Source organism: Brachycentrus maculatus, unplaced genomic scaffold (assembly GCF_059751285.1).
Source record: "Brachycentrus maculatus isolate JH-2025_06_01 unplaced genomic scaffold, ASM5975128v1 h1tg000202l, whole genome shotgun sequence".
In the NCBI taxonomy this organism is placed as follows: domain Eukaryota; kingdom Metazoa; phylum Arthropoda; class Insecta; order Trichoptera; family Brachycentridae; genus Brachycentrus; species Brachycentrus maculatus.
The window spans coordinates 2,531,609-2,549,383 of NW_028280953.1; the positions used below are offsets into that span (position 1 = coordinate 2,531,609).

At 34.7% G+C, this 17,775-nt stretch overlaps 1 protein-coding gene across 3 annotated transcripts in view; it reads left to right on the plus strand.

Moving 5' to 3' along the window:
• The first annotated feature begins 1,711 nt into the window (after window positions 1-1,711).
• Window positions 1,712-17,775, plus strand: part of LOC148307303 (rab GTPase-activating protein 1-like) — a 43,971-nt gene continuing 27,907 nt past the window's right edge. Inside the window, exons 1-3 of one of the 3 annotated variants that reach the window (XM_088263696.1) lie at window positions 1,712-2,147; window positions 10,164-10,331; window positions 17,071-17,182. In XM_088263696.1, the coding sequence (XP_088119822.1) occupies window positions 1,989-2,147; window positions 10,164-10,331; window positions 17,071-17,182 (439 nt within the window). In that variant the 5' untranslated portion in view covers window positions 1,712-1,988. Of the gene's footprint in view, window positions 2,148-5,575; window positions 5,680-10,163; window positions 10,332-17,070; window positions 17,183-17,775 lie in introns of those variants that run through there. The other 2 variants (XM_088263698.1, XM_088263697.1) reach the window with 2 other exon arrangements.

Below are 17,775 nucleotides of genomic sequence, written 5' to 3' on the forward strand. Positions count from 1 at the left end.
TGAATTTATGCGCAACGTACTCACGCACCGATCCGAAGAAAGATGGACAAAAGCACAAGCCAATCAGTGCTGGACGGTAAAATTCCGTGTAGTGCACAAATGCCCTAAGGGTGCCCAACTTTTTTTGTACAGAGATATAAAGTTCACTCTAAACACATTGTTGTTGGGTGGTTTTTTTATCAACCCCGACCCTAATTATACTCCGACAGTCTGCCACCCGACCCTCAGTATACTAATCGCATGTAACCTCAAACCCACTTCCCATTTGTACAATGTTTTTTTGTGTCTCTCACGATCTACCAAAAGTAAGCAAATAGAACTCATATAAGCGTCTCCCATACAGTATGTAAAAGACCCTTTTAAGCGTTTCCTGCAAACAATGTGTTTTCCTGTGATTGACTCCGAACATGATTCTTAAAACTACTACTACTATCATGCTGCTTCCCTGAAAGGTAGGTAGAAAGGATGGAGAAGGCTGGCGTTGCGAGTTCGATTTCCGCCTATTGCAAAATGAATTGAAGAAATATTAATTTTCAATTGGTCTGAGTGTTTACAATGTGTTTTTCACATATGCCTTTCCTAACTATCCTACCTGCAGACAAGCCGCTAAAATAAAGGCTTTGCAGGTTATTTCCTCAAACAAACAAAAAAAAAGTGAAAAGAATCACTTATATTTACTACCCACCCCCTCCCCTGGGCCTCAAACCTAGGACTTCCAATATGGTAGCCAAGCATGCTGACTATTACACTACGGAGGCGGAACCATCATACATACTCTCCAGTTAAGTAGACTTTACTCAAACAGATTTCAGGTTATTGACTTGAACTTGCAAAGTTTTTCTCGGCCATCCTCGTTTTGTCCATATTGCCAAATATACTCTAGGCACTGACTGCATCAAATCGACAAGGTGTCAACAGGATCAGGATTATATGGTCAGTTATGGACTTGAGATTCATGAATATGCTTGATGGGATACAGATGACATAAGGAGTTTAGGGTGAAGGAAAATATTGATAAACATGAAAGGAAGTAAAGGAAGAATAGCAGATAGGTACTAAAGGAGAGGAGTAGGAGAATGGCAGCAATATCTAAGGTACTCCGGGTTGCATACCCATACTGATATTGGTTTCTGCAAGTTGTACATTGTTAATATGTATGAGTCTGATGAAATTAAAATTTAATTGAATTCTAACTAACTAACCATCAACCCGCTATACCGCAAGGGTAGGCAAAGAGAATAGAATGCCACACCAATCTGTCTTTGCAAACAAAATTTCCCCTGACCGTTAGGTCCGTAGGTATTTGAAATACTTGATTATGCCAAGTTTTCCTCGGTCTTCCTCTTCTTCTATTACCAACCACATTCACCTCATAATCTTGTTTTACTCTTATTTCTACATTCATTCTATTTATATACTCAAATTATCTTAACACACCTTTCTTAATTTTATTGATAATGTTTTTCTCAATCTTTGAATTAAATTTAATTTGCATCAGTAATTGATGCATTATTACGCCCATTTTTTTTCAATAAATACAAGAATCACTAAGATAAGCTTAAGATTTTTTGCATAAATTTACCATATAATAAGCGAAATTACCATTTAGATTTGAAAAAAAGGGCGAGTACTTATGTCATTAAAGTAGGTACCTTATCTTATCAGCCATAAGGTCGCCATAATAAAAAATAATAAAAAGGTAAAATTTCATGACATTTGGGTACTTTGACGTTTCTCTGTCCAGCTTGAATATTTATCAATAATAATGTAAACACGTAATTATGGGCTGTCTGTTAGTGAAAATTGTGAAATCATGTTGCGAAAATTTAGTCTGACAAATCAGCGAGCCGTCTAAATTCGTTGAATGCCAAGGAAAAGCGACAAAATAGCGCAGCGGGCCTTCGCGTCGCGTGAAAAATATCGATTGTTTTACACGTAACGTTTTATGTTAACGTGTTGTGTTTTCGTTTGTTACCCGAGGCCGCGGTATGGAGGACAGTGCTAGCGTTAAATCGAATGAATCCTTGACGACAAGCGACGAATATGAGTTTGTGACGCCAGTCGGACCCAAGATACAAAGTTCGGGGATTAATCCTCAGCTCCAATCGGGAACGAGCGCCCTGGAACTCGAGCAAGCACTGACAGAGGTACCCAATATTAATAATTCGTAAAGTAAGAACAGATATATATTTTTAAATACATAAATATATTATTTATTGATTCGGCATTAACTTGGTGGAATGACATGTTGATTATTTAAAAAAAAATAATTGAAACTTACCACTCATTTGACTCATATACACATACAAATTATTACACTGCATTACAAACAATGGTCAAGTCATGAACAATTTACAAAATTAAGAAATACTTAAAAATTTAAATTCTGATAAAACTTTAATTAATAATACTACTACTACCATCATGCCGTTTCTCCGCAGGGGTAGGGAGAATGGATGGAATACCACACTCTTCTGTCCTGACATACACTCCTCGCCTCCTTCACATCCATACATCTAGTCATACATTCCCCTTTGATTACGCAGATTTTTGACACTTTTTAATATACATTTAAAAAAAAATAATATGCTATTTCTAAATACATCACCATTATTATCTATGTTTCCTTTTGCAAAAAATCCTTTTCCTTAACCCCCTCTCTATTTATTGCCCTACCAACTTTTTTTTATATAAACCTGAATAAATTTTTACTCCTTAGTTTTACTATTCACCTGTAGATGAAAACATCTAGTTTTTGAAACTAGTCGTGTGTAATGAAATAAAACTCACTGAGTGGTATTTAAAAAATACATAATTATATATTTAATTAGGTATTTAACCTTTAGCAGCTGAATTACGTCTGCTGTAGAGTTCCCCGCATATTAAAATTAGTTTTACTGCTTAACACATTTCGGACGGGTGTTTTTGAACACCTGCGGTACTTTTTGCTGGCGACGGGATTTGATAATTGTGTACATATGGATGACACACAAAATCGTGAAGCATTCCACATTTTGTTTTTTTTTTTTAATTTTCAACAGTATTCATAACATAAATGTGGAATTATTTGATTGGCTTTAATCATTGTCAATCTTACTATTAATAAAATAACATAAAAAAATTAAATATAGTTTAGATCTTTACAAAGACATTGGTCCATATGATTCATATAAAAACATTAAATAATTCCTTCTTTTCTGCCTTTGAAATTAGGCCGGCGCAGAAAGTAAAAATACCCTTCCCGTCCTTAAGCATCAATCGATCGAACGGGTAGAAATACCTTTCCCGTCCTTGAAACTTGGAAATCCGTCCGTAGTAGTACATTTTTAACCCTGATGAAGACAAGGTTCTTGTTGAAACCGGTTGAAGAAAAAATGTACCAATAAAAAGTGGTTAAAAACAAAGTTGTTATATTTTATAAAGTTATATCTCTGACTGTGTGACATTAAATTGCTACAGAGTAGTTAAAGGTTAAATTTACATTCAAATTTTGTCAGCTGTATCAACATTACCGCTGTTTTATGATCTTTTATTTATTGTTAAATGAATATCTAAAAAATATATTCAAGTTTTAAAAGACAAGAATCATTCATCGGGAACAGTTAAGAACATGTGAAATAACATAATATTTTTTTATTGAAGCAGACAAAACCGTTGAAAACTTGGCATGATCAATTATTTATTGTAACTGCAGACAGTTGGTAGAGTTCCATATTGAATTGTTGGGTTATATATATATCTAAAATTAAACACGGTTATTGGATTGAATTCTACTTTTATTTACATATATATGATAATATGTGACGCGTTTCGTCTTATTAAGACATTATCAAACACTTAGTGTTAAATTTTGAACTTTTTTGTACCCACTTTTATCTATGGTACTTTTCTCCAACCAGTTTCGATGAGAACCTTGCAGTCTTCAGTACATGTCTATCCCTGAAGATGAAAAGGTTCTTGTCGAAACCGGTTGGAGAAAAGTACCAAAAATAAAAGTGGTTAAAAACAAAGCTCTAGTTTTATTTTATTGAGTGTGCCACAAAGTATCTGCAAAAAAACATTAAAAAAAAAAAATTTTATTTATAAAGAGAGATGAGTATTAAGGGAGTACTTGCAAATATCTAATTTAGTAAGCGTCCGGCTAGACGTGTCGCCATGCACAATTTTTTTTTAGGATATATTGCGGGTTAAATGCCAAAGGGCCACAATGCAAAAAAAAAACTATTCCAAAAATGGTATGTAAATCGTCAACATTTCCATATTAAAAGACACCCATGATTTTTTCGTTAGTATGGACATTTCTAACGCTAGAATCATGGGCGTCTTTGGCATTTATTGGAATTAGATTTTTTTTAAATAATATAAATTGAAAATGTATTTTTTAATTTTTTTAACTCCTTACCTTTCAATAATTCTTTTTACTATTTAAAAAAAAAAAACTTACTAACCATCACGCCGCTTCCTCGCAGGGGTAGGCAGAGAGAATAGAACGCCACACCACTCTGTCTTTGCAAACATTCTTCGCCTCTTCCATGTTCAGCATCTCCTCATACATACCCGCCGATTATTACGACTCCTGACCTGACCACTTTCAAGTATTTGGCATACCTGTGCCATGTTTTTCTCGGTCTTCCTCTCACTTATTATTAAACTTATTTTTTAAATACAAAAACAGTGTTTGACCCTTACTGGTCCAATGTCGAATCTCATTCGACATCGATTTTTTGCTCTTGGGTCCCAAGCTTACATTTTTGTCACTCGTTACAACACTATTACAACAGTATGCGGAGCAGAGGACATTTTTTCCAATTGGAATGTTACTGTCTACCTAGATTTTTTTTTTAATTTTGGGGGACCGGAAAGGGTTAAAGCTTTTTTAAATTGCATTAAACGGTACTTATGGTATAGTGGGTTTAAAGAAAAAGATGTTGCGCGCTATTAAATATATCTCTCCCTAATTTTAAGTTTTTATTTATTTATTTTCATAATATATAGATACATTCAATATACATATTCATTTCATATACACATTTATTATACATATTACGGCTCTTTAGGCATGGCCTGTGTTGAGCCGAATACTAACATGGTAATACAAAGCTTATATATATATTTTTTTTAATTTTTAATATATATATATATATTTTTTAATGATTAGATTATAAACATAACATACAGGAGATACAAAAATAATTTATAGTTTAAGGTTTTTCAATGTGATAATTACACCTGGACTTTAATTAATTCACTTTCCACCTTGTCCCTTCCAATGTTAAGTAACCATCGACGGACACTGTTCTTAAAGACCTGATCACTCCTTGAAATCTTAATGGTTTCGGGCAGCAAATTAAATATTAAGTGGTAGGGAAGAATGGGGGGGGGGTTTGTCATCAATACTTCCATTTATTCTACTCGCAAACATTTGAAACTGTGGGCGGAGCTACACTACATGTTGTTGAAAGATTTATTTGAATGCCGTACATAGTTGTGACAGTTTTTATAGATTAGAAAACATATGACCGGTTCGGCATTAAATTTCCTTATCAACATTCAGTTGAGTAGTTCTGGCTGAACTGTGACTAACGGTTGATATGTAAATACGTAAACCAATGCTCAAACAGTTACTGAATTTTCTTGGTGCAAGTTCATTGTTATTTGGATAACGATAATTAAATTAAGGTTGGTACTTGAATAGAGAGTTTTTAAATAGGGAATATTTTTGGTATCCAGTAGCGTGCATTCTTATAGCCACATTAGCAGTACGGCTGTCCAAACTTAAAACACAGTAAGGGACATTTTTTTGTAGTACGTTTTTTTTTGCATTTTTGGACTATGTAGAATCTACTTAGTCCAAAAATGCAAAAAAAACGTACTACAAAAATATGTCCCTTACTGTGTTTTGAATTTCGACAGCCGAGTACCTATCCTAGTTTGATTTAAAAAATATGGAAAATTGTGACAGTGAAAAGAAAAGTTTATTTTACTTCTTCTTCAAACCTTTATCCGCACCCCAATGGTGCATAGGGCACTGCATCATATAAACGCAGTGTTATCTTGATCGTTAACACATGAGGGAAAGGTGATCAGTCCTCCGCTTCAAATACCAGTCCAGGATAATATTGAATAAATATTTGAGTGAAAAAATCACTTATATTTATTTGCCCCCCCCCTGGGAATCGAACCCGAGACCTCCAGAACGGTAACCGAGCGTGCTGACCATTACAATACGGAGGCGGACAATTATTTTTACTATAGTTAAATATATATCTATATATATCAACAATAAAAATAAATTACACATAAACAAAAATAATAAATAATAAGTATAAGTCCCTCTCCATGCATAAGAGCTTAGTCTCTTTATTGGAGAGAACGGCATAATTGATTTTAAGATTGTAAAGTAGAAATGTCTAAAAAATTTATTGAATATTAAAAAACTCTTGGAACTATATTAACCCTTAATAACTAAACATTCGTCTGGCAGACTACACAATTAAAAACATGAAACTTATCAAAAGTATTTATTAAAAATAGGAACCGGTTACATGGCACTTAAGTTTGGTTTCCGCCTCCGTAGTGTAATGGTCAGCACGCTCGGCTACCGTTCTGGAGGTCCCGGGTTCGATTCCCAAGGGGGGTAAAATAAATATAAGTGATTTTTTCACTGTCATATTTATTCAATATTACCCTGGACTGGTACCTGAAGCGGAGGGCTGATCACCTTTCCTTCATGTGTAGACGATCAAGATAACACTGCGTTTATATGACGCAGTGCCCTATGCACCATTGGGGTGCGGATAAGGGTTTTATTATTATTATTATTAAGTTTGGTTTATTAGGAATGAATGTAAGAGACATTTAACAATAAATCACTATTCCGCACAGCTACTACATGTCGCTCACTCCTTTCAAGAACGTCATAAATCAAAAATCGACAATTTTGAGTTGTGCATGTTTTCGGAATGCCCATAAAATGTACTATATCCCACCAAAAGAGGCATATTTTTAACTTAATATTTACCCACTACAGGGCAGAAAGTGTTGTTTTTAAATTTTGAAGAAAAAGTATAGTTTAATTATTTTTTAAAATTTACTCAATATTTTTCAAATGGAGAAAAAGCATTCAGGTTTTACCTAAAAGATCTGTTGCATAGTAAAAAGTTCAATACGTGGCTTGATATTTATTTTTAATACATTGTATTATATTTTTAAACTTTAAAAACGTTCTCCTGAAAAAACAAGTTTTTTGATTTATGACGTTCTTGAAAGGAGTGAGCGATATGTCAATCCACAAATGGCATTGTATATTGTGTGATCCACAAATGACATTGTATCTACAAATATAATTTAGTTATTTAGGGTTAAATAAAAAATTACTAACTTACTAACTAACCATCACGTAGTAAGGAAGTAAGTAAGGGATGGAAGGTGAAGAATCACATTTTAAGGGTGTTAATTTTGTTATTCTCAAGTGCTTGAATAGTTGTAGAATTTAAGTGGAAAAAAAAAAACTAACTATCCATCACACCGGTTCCCCACAGGGGTAGGCAGAGAGAATAGAACGCCACACCACTCTGTCTTTGCAAACATTCTTCGCATCTTCCACGTTCATGCATCTCCTCATACATACCCGCCGATTGTTACGACTCCTAACCTGACCACTTTCAAGTATTTGGCATACCTGATCGTGCCATGTTTTTCTCGGTCTTCCTCTGCTTCCTTTCCCAATTACATTCGCCTCATAAATTTGTTTTACCGTTCTTTCCTCACTCATTCGTTCTACATGTCCAAACCATCTCAACACACCTTTCTTAATTTTATCAATAATGCTTATCTCAGCTTTGCATTCCTTCCTTATTTCACTATTCCAACATCTATCATACATCGTTTTGTCGCACATTCTTCTGAGAGATCGCATTTCGACTGCATTCAGTCTACTTTCATACTTCTTTTGCCAACTCCATGTTTCACTTCCATACATTAGAGTTGGAACCAGGACTCCGTTGTGCACTGCCAGTTTAGCTTCCGCTGATAGGTTTTTATTTGCTATAACTGATTTCAGTGCACCATTCACTAAAATTGACAATTATTTTTTCATTAATTGATTCGGCAGTCATTTTGTGGTAAAAATCTATCCGTTTTTAATAAATGTTTTGCCTAGTAAATACCACTATTTCTTAAAATCTACTGTGACACGTGTTTCGATGCATTCCGCATCATAAGGTGTTTAAAAATGATGCGGAATGCATCAAAACATGTGTCACAGTAGATTTTAAGAAATAGTGGTATTGACTAAACAAAACATTAATTAAATATAAAAAAAAATACATTAAATGCTACCTGGGTTTAAAGAAACCTAAGTTGCGGGCTATTGATTATCCCGCCTCAAAGAGATTTATTGTGAAATACTCGAAAGTTCCTTTGCCCAAAAGTTGCAAGTGTTTGATTTTGTTTGATGTTTTGTTTTGTTAGATAAACTTGTTATGTTATAAACTGTGATATCATCAGCTTATCAGTGTTGTTGAAATTTTGTAGGAAATATTTACTGACCAAATGCATAGAGTGTGAAGTCTATAACTCAATCAGTTGTTGCAACACTCTATAATGTACATACTTCAAATTCTAGTCCAGTATTATGTCATCGCACCGATATGATTCAATGCTCCATGCTCATCGTCATGGTTTGGAGGATAAATTTACTTGCATTTTTAATTTGTCCAAATCCTTGTTCACATATCGCTCAGTCCTTTCAACAACGTCATAAATCAAAAACTTGGTTTTTCAGGAGATTTTAATGTTTAAAAATATAATACAATGTATTAAAAACAAATATCAAACCACTTATTGAACTTTTTACTGTGCAACAGATCTTTCTAGGTAAAACCTGAATGTTTTTTCTCCATTTGAAAAATATTAAATATATTTAAAAAAATAAATTAACAATACCTTTTCTTCAAAATGCGAAAACAACACTTTCTGCCCTGTAAAATGTGCCGCTTTTGCTGGGATAAAGTACATTTTCTGGGCATTCCGAAAACATGCACAACTGAAAATTGTCAATTTTTGATTTATGACGTTCTTGAAAGCAGTGAGCGTTGTCTGGGTTTCTTCACTTTAGAGTTATTTTTATCAATTTTTAATTTATGTTTTACTTGGCAAATACCACTAATATTAACACATTGTTTGCGGAAAACTTTTAAAGCATCTTTAACACTCTGTTGGTAGAGGGCGAGAGACGCTTATAAGCATTCTATTTGTTTACTTTTGGTACAGCGCAAGACACCACAAAACATTGTACAGATCGGAGTTGAGTTTGCGGTTAGTTGTGATTAGTATACAACCCTAATTATTTTACTGATTAGGGTCAGGATTGATGAAAAAATCGCCCGACAACGATGTGTTAAACAAAGTGAACAATGAATGAAAAGGAGAGTGTCGGTTAGTTAGTTTAAGTGTCATCTTGTGACAGGCGCCGTGGCGTAGTTGGGTGTACGCTCGACTGCGAAACTGGCGTCGCGGGTTCTGTTCACGCCAATTGCAAAATAAATTCAAGAAAGATATAAAAAAAAATTGAAGATATAAAAATTCTTAAGAAAAAAATTAATGCCCATTACATATAAATCTTGAAAAAATATTTTAAAAAAGACTAATAAAACCCTTATCCGCACTCCAATGATGCATAGGGCACTGCGTCATATAAACGCAGTGTTATCTTGATCGTTTACACATGACGGAAAGGTGATCAGCCCTCCGCTTCAGGTACCAGTCCAGGGTAATAATATTGATTAAATATTACAGTGAAAAAATCACTTATATTTATTTTACCCCCCTTGGGAATCATTAATTTTATAAAACATTAAGCCATGAGTATAAGTCCCTCTCCAAGCACAAGAGCTCAGTCTCTTTTTTGGAGAGGCACAGCGAATCTAAAACTAAAAGTCTGCCATATGTATAAATGTTTAGAAAATGTATTATGTTGTACTATATTAAATAAATAATATTTTTTTTTCAATTGGTCTGGGTGTTTCTGATGTATTTCTCACATTTACCTTCCCTATCTTTACTATCCTACCTGCAGACAAGCCTCTAAATATAGAAGCTTTGCGGGTTATTCCTTTAATATTTTTTTAAAATTAATTTTAAAATTGATTTTGCTGAAACAGGTATTGTTGGAAGCGCAGACTCCCATGTCGGACAAGGAGCCCAGGAAGTTGGGCCTGAATGTTGGTGCGGATCCCGGTGGAAGGGTGGATCTCCGCTCCGAGGTGGCCACAGACCTGATGGTGGAATCATCCGCTGCCATGGAGGAGGCGGCAATCACGCCGCAGTCGGTAAGTGATTGTCACTTTATTGATACTTGACCTAATACAGTGGAACCTCTTACAATGAGCATAATTTGTTCCAGAATCTAACTCATTAACTCTCATTAACCCTTTCAATGCCGGAAGGTATTAGCCTCTCCAATAGTTAGATATTAATAAAATTGTTAAATGTACGAAAGAATATGAAAGTCTGCGTATTTACAGGGCACTGTCATAGGCTGATTTAATTGATTACTTTATATGTCCGCCTCTGTAGTGTAATGGTCAGTACGCTCGGCTACCGTTCTGGAGGTCCCGGGTTCGATTCCCAGGGGGGTCAAATAAATATAAGTGATTTTTTCACTGTAATATTTATTCAATATTACCCTGGACTGGTACCTGAAGCGGAGGGCTGATCACCTTTCCTTCGTGTGTAAACGATCAAGATAACACTGAGTTCATATGAAGCAGTGCCCTATGCACCATTGGGGTGCGGATAAGGGTTTTATTATTATTATTATTACTTTATACGTGTGTATCTTTCACCATTCTACCCATGATTGACAAACACACTACAAAAAATTTGGAAATTGTATTGGTTCTTCATTTGACACCTTCTTTAATCTTGTTTAGCTTCCTCTGTTAGGCTCAAAATATTGCTGGTTTTTTTTTACGACTGAGCAAATATCGAAATCAATGCTTCATTGTACATTGCCGGCCGTGTTATAATTCCGAAGAAATTTAATGTTAAACGGTAAACACTCCTTATCAGCTTAGCGGGTGGTAGATGTATGACCGTGTGTGTTTGGCGACTATCAGTTAGTATTGAACTTGGATTGCGAGGAAGGCAGTGAAAATGCATTCGAGGCGTTGTGATTGCTTGGGAATGCGTCGCTATCTAGAGGTATGCGCAACCAATGCTTTTGTTAGTAATAATTAAAACTAACGACCGCTTATCAGTAGCCATTCTTAATATTAATCGTTTTGAAATTTAACGCTTTTTCATTTAAATAGTTAACATGCTCAGTGGTTCTTTTTCTTCTTTTTCTTCCTTCTTGAAGATCCTCAGATCTGTCTGTTCCGTTATTCGTCTCTTGTGATGTTGACTGCTAGTTGTCACGCCATCGCTTTGAAGGTCTTCCAGGTGGTCTTCTTCTGTCTGGGTCTACTTGAAGAGCAATTTGGGCCAGTCTATTTTCTTTGCATTTGATTGACATTTTCTGGCATTCCAGAATCTTCTTTGCTTCCTTCCCCATCTGACTATGTCCTCGGTCTCTTAACGTGCTTCCGTGTATGCACCTGTGTCCTCATTTCTGAAGTTCTTATAAGAGATTTGATTCTCGCTGTGTCTGCTCTGGTCTCTATCCCATATGTGGCAATTGGTCTTACACATGCCTTATGTATATTTTAACTTTGCTTTCAATATTCATGCGCTTGTTCTTCCAGATTTTTTTCTCCTAGGCACCCCGATATTACAGCCGCTTATTGACCTGTCTTAGAGTCTCATCGTTGATTCAATGCGCATAAAATAAAGTCATACAGCCTGAATTTTCGAAAACCCTTAACTTGGTTCAAAATCAAATTATACTTTCTATTTGAAGGTCATAAATAAATTTATTACTTTGTGTTTTTAAAGCACATTAAATCGGCTATGAATCCTTATCTTTATTCAACACGACTCCCATCAATGTTAGGCTGCAATATCTGTATAGATACCAGAGCCATGTTCGACTCACAGAATGTGTTAAGCATTTTAACAGTCATAATTTTCATTGTCATTAATCCATACCCCATCCCATGTATTTGAAGCGCCCTTGAGGTAGTATTGCACGAAAATGCCACTTTATAAATTCAAATCTCAACATATTTCAAGAAGGATATGAAAGTTTGAGTATTTACTGGGCTTATGACCTGCCATAAGCTGGTTAAGTGAACACTTACACACGTGTAACATTAACCATTCTACCCATTACCCATGATTGGGAACTACACTACTCAATTTTTTTTGGAACTCCCACAAATATCATTAAGCTCATGAGAATGTATATATGAGTTCACGAGAGCATCTATGCTTACACCCAACTCTAATGTATGGAAGTGAAACATGGAGTTGGCAAAAGAAGGATGAAAGTAGACTGAATGCAGTCGAAATGCGATCTCTCAGAAGAATGTGCGACAAAACGATGTATGATAGATGTTTGAATAGTGAAATAAGGAAGGAATGCAAAGCTGAGATAAGCATTATCGATAAAATTAAGAAAGGTGTGTTGAGATGGTTTGGACATGTAGAACGAATGAGTGAAGAAAGAACGGTAAAACAAATTTATGAGGCGAATGTAATTGGAAAAAGGAGCTGAGGAAAACCAAGAAAAACATGGCACGATCAGGTATGCCAAACACTTGAAAGTGGTCAGGTTAGGAGTCGTAACAATCGGCGGGTATGTATGAGGAGATGTTTGCAAAGTTTGCAATGTTTGCAAAGACAGAGCCTGCCTACCCCTGCGGGAAAGCGGCGTGATGGTTAGTTAGTTAGTTAGTTATCTATGCTTACACCACGGATGTCGATGGGTCTCTTATATATCATAAATCACACGACACTTCATGTTTGAATTCACGGCTGCCATCTATTTCATATAAAGAGAACTATAGATGATTCATATCAAGTTGAGACACCTATAATATTGATATATCATACAAAGGGGAAATAATCCAGCGTCTGATATATAAAATAATAAAAATATTATTTTTTGACATCTCATCAAAGATGAAGAAGAATATGGAAGTCTGGGCATTTACGGGGCTTACGACCGTCATAGGCTGGTTTAAGTGATCACTTTACACACGTGTAACATTCACCAATTCTACCCATTATTGACAACCACACTACTCAAATTCTTGGAAGTTCTATATATATGAACCAATTTAGAAACCTTGTTCATGAATCACTAAAACTTCACCAGAGACATCTATTGGTGAGATGTAAAGAAGCTTTAGTGAAGTTTTAGTGATTCATGAACAAGGTTTCTAAATTGGTTCATATATATAGAACTTCCAAGAATTTGAGTAGTGTGGTTGTCAATAATGGGTAGAATTGGTGAATGTTACACGTGTGTAAAGTGATCACTTAAACCAGCCTATGACGGTCGTAAGCCCCGTAAATGCCCAGACTTCCATATTCTTCTTCATCTTTGATGAGATGTCAAAAAATAATATGAAAATAATTCCTGTAATTGGAGATAATCCAGATTTTGTGAACAAGTATTTGGACACACTCAAAATGTTGTAAATAAAAATATTGTTGAAGAATTATATTTTCAACTGGATGACTTTTATAAATTGATAGGTGAGTTTATAAATTCTCACATATGCAATCTTGCAATAGAATTTTATAAAGAATTGTCATATGATTGCTGCAAAACAAAATATTGTCATACAATTCGATAATTTTACGATAGTATTATTATGTTTGTTCGTTTACTAGGTTCATTGTTGTTTGTGAAAGTCCGGTAAAAATGAATCATCTTTGATAATAAATGTGATGTCACGTGTCATAGGATTCTAAACCTTTTGGCCATTAATAGTTTTTTTATGTATTTAATTTTTAAAAAATCTAACCTTATCGTATAATTAGTCTCTTGGCAAATAAGTTCTTGCGAACTAGTTTTTAAAATTTTTTTATAAATCATTTTTTTTATGATATTACGGAATACCCAAAAATTAACTTATACATATTGTATATTAAAATGCCTGTACTCATTTGGATCCGGTGTTGCATAAGGCACTGCATCATCATTAAAAAATGTAAATAAAAAACCACAACAAAAAAAACAAAAATATTTATCCTCAAAATCTGAGGCATATGTGTAGAGGAGAGAAGTATGAGCTATGAATAGAGGGTCGACGAGATGTGGCAGAAGGCAGATCTCCTGGCTCCGGAATATACCTGATTATGGAGATCAGAACAATCGAGGCGCTGTTTAGAGCTGCCCAAGGGAGGGTCCAAGAGGATAAAGATATGAAAAACGTTGCCACACTCTGTGAAAGCTTCAAGTAGGTATTTAAAAAAATAAACAGATACTTTTTCAAATATTAATTAAAGGTTGAAAAATGTGTTCTAAATTCAAATATTTTGGAATCACCCTATGACCTCTTCCGCACACCAATCTTTATTGTGTGGGCGTCTATGATTAAGCCATAGATAATTGGACACTACTGTTTCATTCATTTGTTTTGATCCTCAATTATATTTGCCTCCAATATTTTCAACACACCCATCTCGCACGCTCTTACATAGTTTTTTTTATTTTGCTAAGAGACCAGTATATAATTTGAAATTCTATTAAGGATATTTAGAAGATCTCAGTTGTGATTTGTAATGTCATCTCACTCTCTCTCGCGTTGTTTTGAGTGCTTGTGAAAGAGACAGATACTTTATTCGACATTGTATTTGTGACTTATTTCACGCATTTGCAGTTAGTTGTGAAGTGTTGTTGAAGGATGGTGAACGCTCTGGTTGAATTTGTTTTACATGTTGTGTTTTGGAATGGAAATAATTATGATACATGTCAGGTAAGCCATTGTTCCTTTGTATCGTTCAATACATTTTAATTATGCGGCCATCTTTGGCAAACGATGAGTATGTTTTGTTAAATTGATTCAGTGTCTGTGATATTATACATAATCCACATTCTTCTTCATTATGTAAAATCCTGGATTATATTCACATACCTGAGAAATGCCCGAAAACGTTATTTTGAATTAATTTTACCTTATTATTTGACCAGTTAATTTATTTAACACTTTAAGTCTGTCCAAATGCTTGTTCACAAATCTGGATTATCTCCAATCAGGAGTTAATTAACTCCAAAGTGGAGTTAATCCAGATTTGTGAACAAGTATTTGGACACACTCAAAATGTTGTAAATAAAATAACTGGTCAAATTAAAAGCTAAAATTAATTGGAAATCATGTTTTCAAGCGTTTATCGAGTATGTGAATATAACCCAGGATTCGGACCTTACATGCAAATAAAAAGTCTCTGCTTAGTAAAAGCTTTCCTTATTCAAACATAGATGGCTATTTTAAACTCACACATAGGCAGCTTGTGCACTACACGGAATTTTACCGTCCGGCAGTCCGGTTTTGAAAAATAAAAGCGACTAAGACAGTTTAGCGTTATCGAATTTACGCGCAATGTGATCACGCACCAATCAAAATCACCGATCCGAAGAAAGATGGACAAAAGCACAAGCCAATCCAAGCTAATCATCCGTTTTATATGCTAACTGAAGTGCCCGACGGTAAAATACCGTGAAGTGCACAAACGCCTATACGAGATTGAAAACACCTCTATATCTAAAAAACTTAAAATTCAAAATGGCTGATAATGTCAACTGGAATGGCTGATAATTTGAAGGCCGTATGTTGAAAACAAAATCGAAAATACGATTTTTGAAAATATTTTTTTAACACACCTTATACATAGATGCAGGTTTTCTTAGTTGTTATTTTATTATCGTTACTTTTTACAATACCTACATGTTTTATTTTTTTGAGAAAGTCTCACTAGGCAGACAAGACATTCATTTAAATCATAATGAAAATATTATTTTGAAATTACAAATATTACAACATAAAATATAAAACAAAGTTATGTTTACAAAATAAGTACTGTTTAGATCAGTGAGAAATTGCCAAGTATGCATACAATAATTCTATGATTAACTGACTTTATTAGGCAGGGTGACCAACTTTAGGCGGCTCTTGTGTCCCAAATCAAGAAGCCACTATTCAACTTGTCGTTTTTAACCTTTGCGGGAGTACTGAAATTGATGTCCGACTTTGTCTGGGGTGTGGGTTCTTTTTAAATGATTTTTTTTGTTATTTTATATTAAATTGATGTATTATGAAGATATAAATTTTGTTAAAATTATAAAAAAAAACACCTCTTCGAAATATTTTTGAATTGTGACAAAATTACACACAAATATCCATAGATGTCATTGCTATACAAGTTACATCATACTAACTGACAGAAGAACTTTGACGTTCATTAACGTCGATACTCCTTTAAGGAAAATTCACACCGACGTTAATTTACGTCCATACTCCCGGGCAGGTTAAAAACTATTTTTATTTTATTTTATGTAATGCACAACCAGGGTTTTTTTTCCATGTAATAAGGTGGAACAGCGTGCCGGCACCTTCTTTCACGGATATTTTTTTATTTATTAGACGAAACGATGTTCGCGCTTACGTAATTACAATCTATATTTATATAATTTGTCAAAATGATAAAATATGGTATTGTAATGAATATTTAAATGGTATTTGAATATATATTTTATTAGTGAAAAAGCTTGACGTGAAGTAAGTTCCGGGACCTTTTTTTTTTTTTAAAAAAGCCATGGGCTCAACGTTGTATAGTTTGGGCGCACGATATAAGTGGCGGCTTCTCTGCCCAAATACGATTACCATTTTTGGTACATTACATATAATTTTATTGGTAGAGCGTGTGTTAAGGTGGGGAATGACCTCCACATTTCGTCGTGACGTAACATTCGCGGTGAGAATCCGACTTCGGATGGAGCATTCGGAACGCTGTACTGACTATACGAATGCTCGAATCGTGACGTGTTACGTTACGGCAAAATGACTACGGTCAATCCCCACCTTAATGTGCATTTTCACTTTCATCAGATGAATAACATGAAGGCCCGAGTCCTTCATATACCAATGGATTGTAAATGATGTTTTCTTTTTTTTCTAGGATACTTGCCACTTGGTGGGCGGATCCAAGTTCTACCAAGATGTGGAGGAGGGGAAGGAGTCCCCCACGGAGAAACAGGATCACATGAAGCCTACGGAGAGTGACGAAGAAGGTACATTGCGATTATCAAGTTCATCTTTGCCTTCAAATTATGTGTAGAGTCAATTAGTCAATTTTATTTCACCTTCTTCTGTGCGTGTCATGTCAGGTCCCCCTGATGTTGACTATCACTTGAGAGTAACCCGCTCACTCCTTTCAAGAACGTCATAAATAAAAAAATTGACAATTTTCAGTCGTGCATGTGTTCGGAATGCCCGGAAAATGTACTATATCCCAGCAAAAGAGGTATATTTTTAGCTTAATATTTACTCGCTACTGGACAGAAAGTGTTGTTTTTGCATTTTGAAGAAAAGGTATTGTTTAGTTAAAAAAAAAATAAACTAGTTATTTTTCAAATGGAGAAAAAACCTTTAGGTTTAATCTAAAAAGATTTGTTGCACAGTTAAAAGATTAATAAGTGGCTTGATATTTATTTTTAATAAATTGTATTATTATATTTTTAAACTTTAAAAACGTTCTCCTGAAAAATCAAGTTTTTTGATTTATGACGTTCTTGAAAGGAGTGAGCGAACTGTCCTTCTCTTGGGCAGCTCGTTGACCTTCTATTAGTGCAATAGCTTGTACTTCTCTCCTCTTAGCACATGC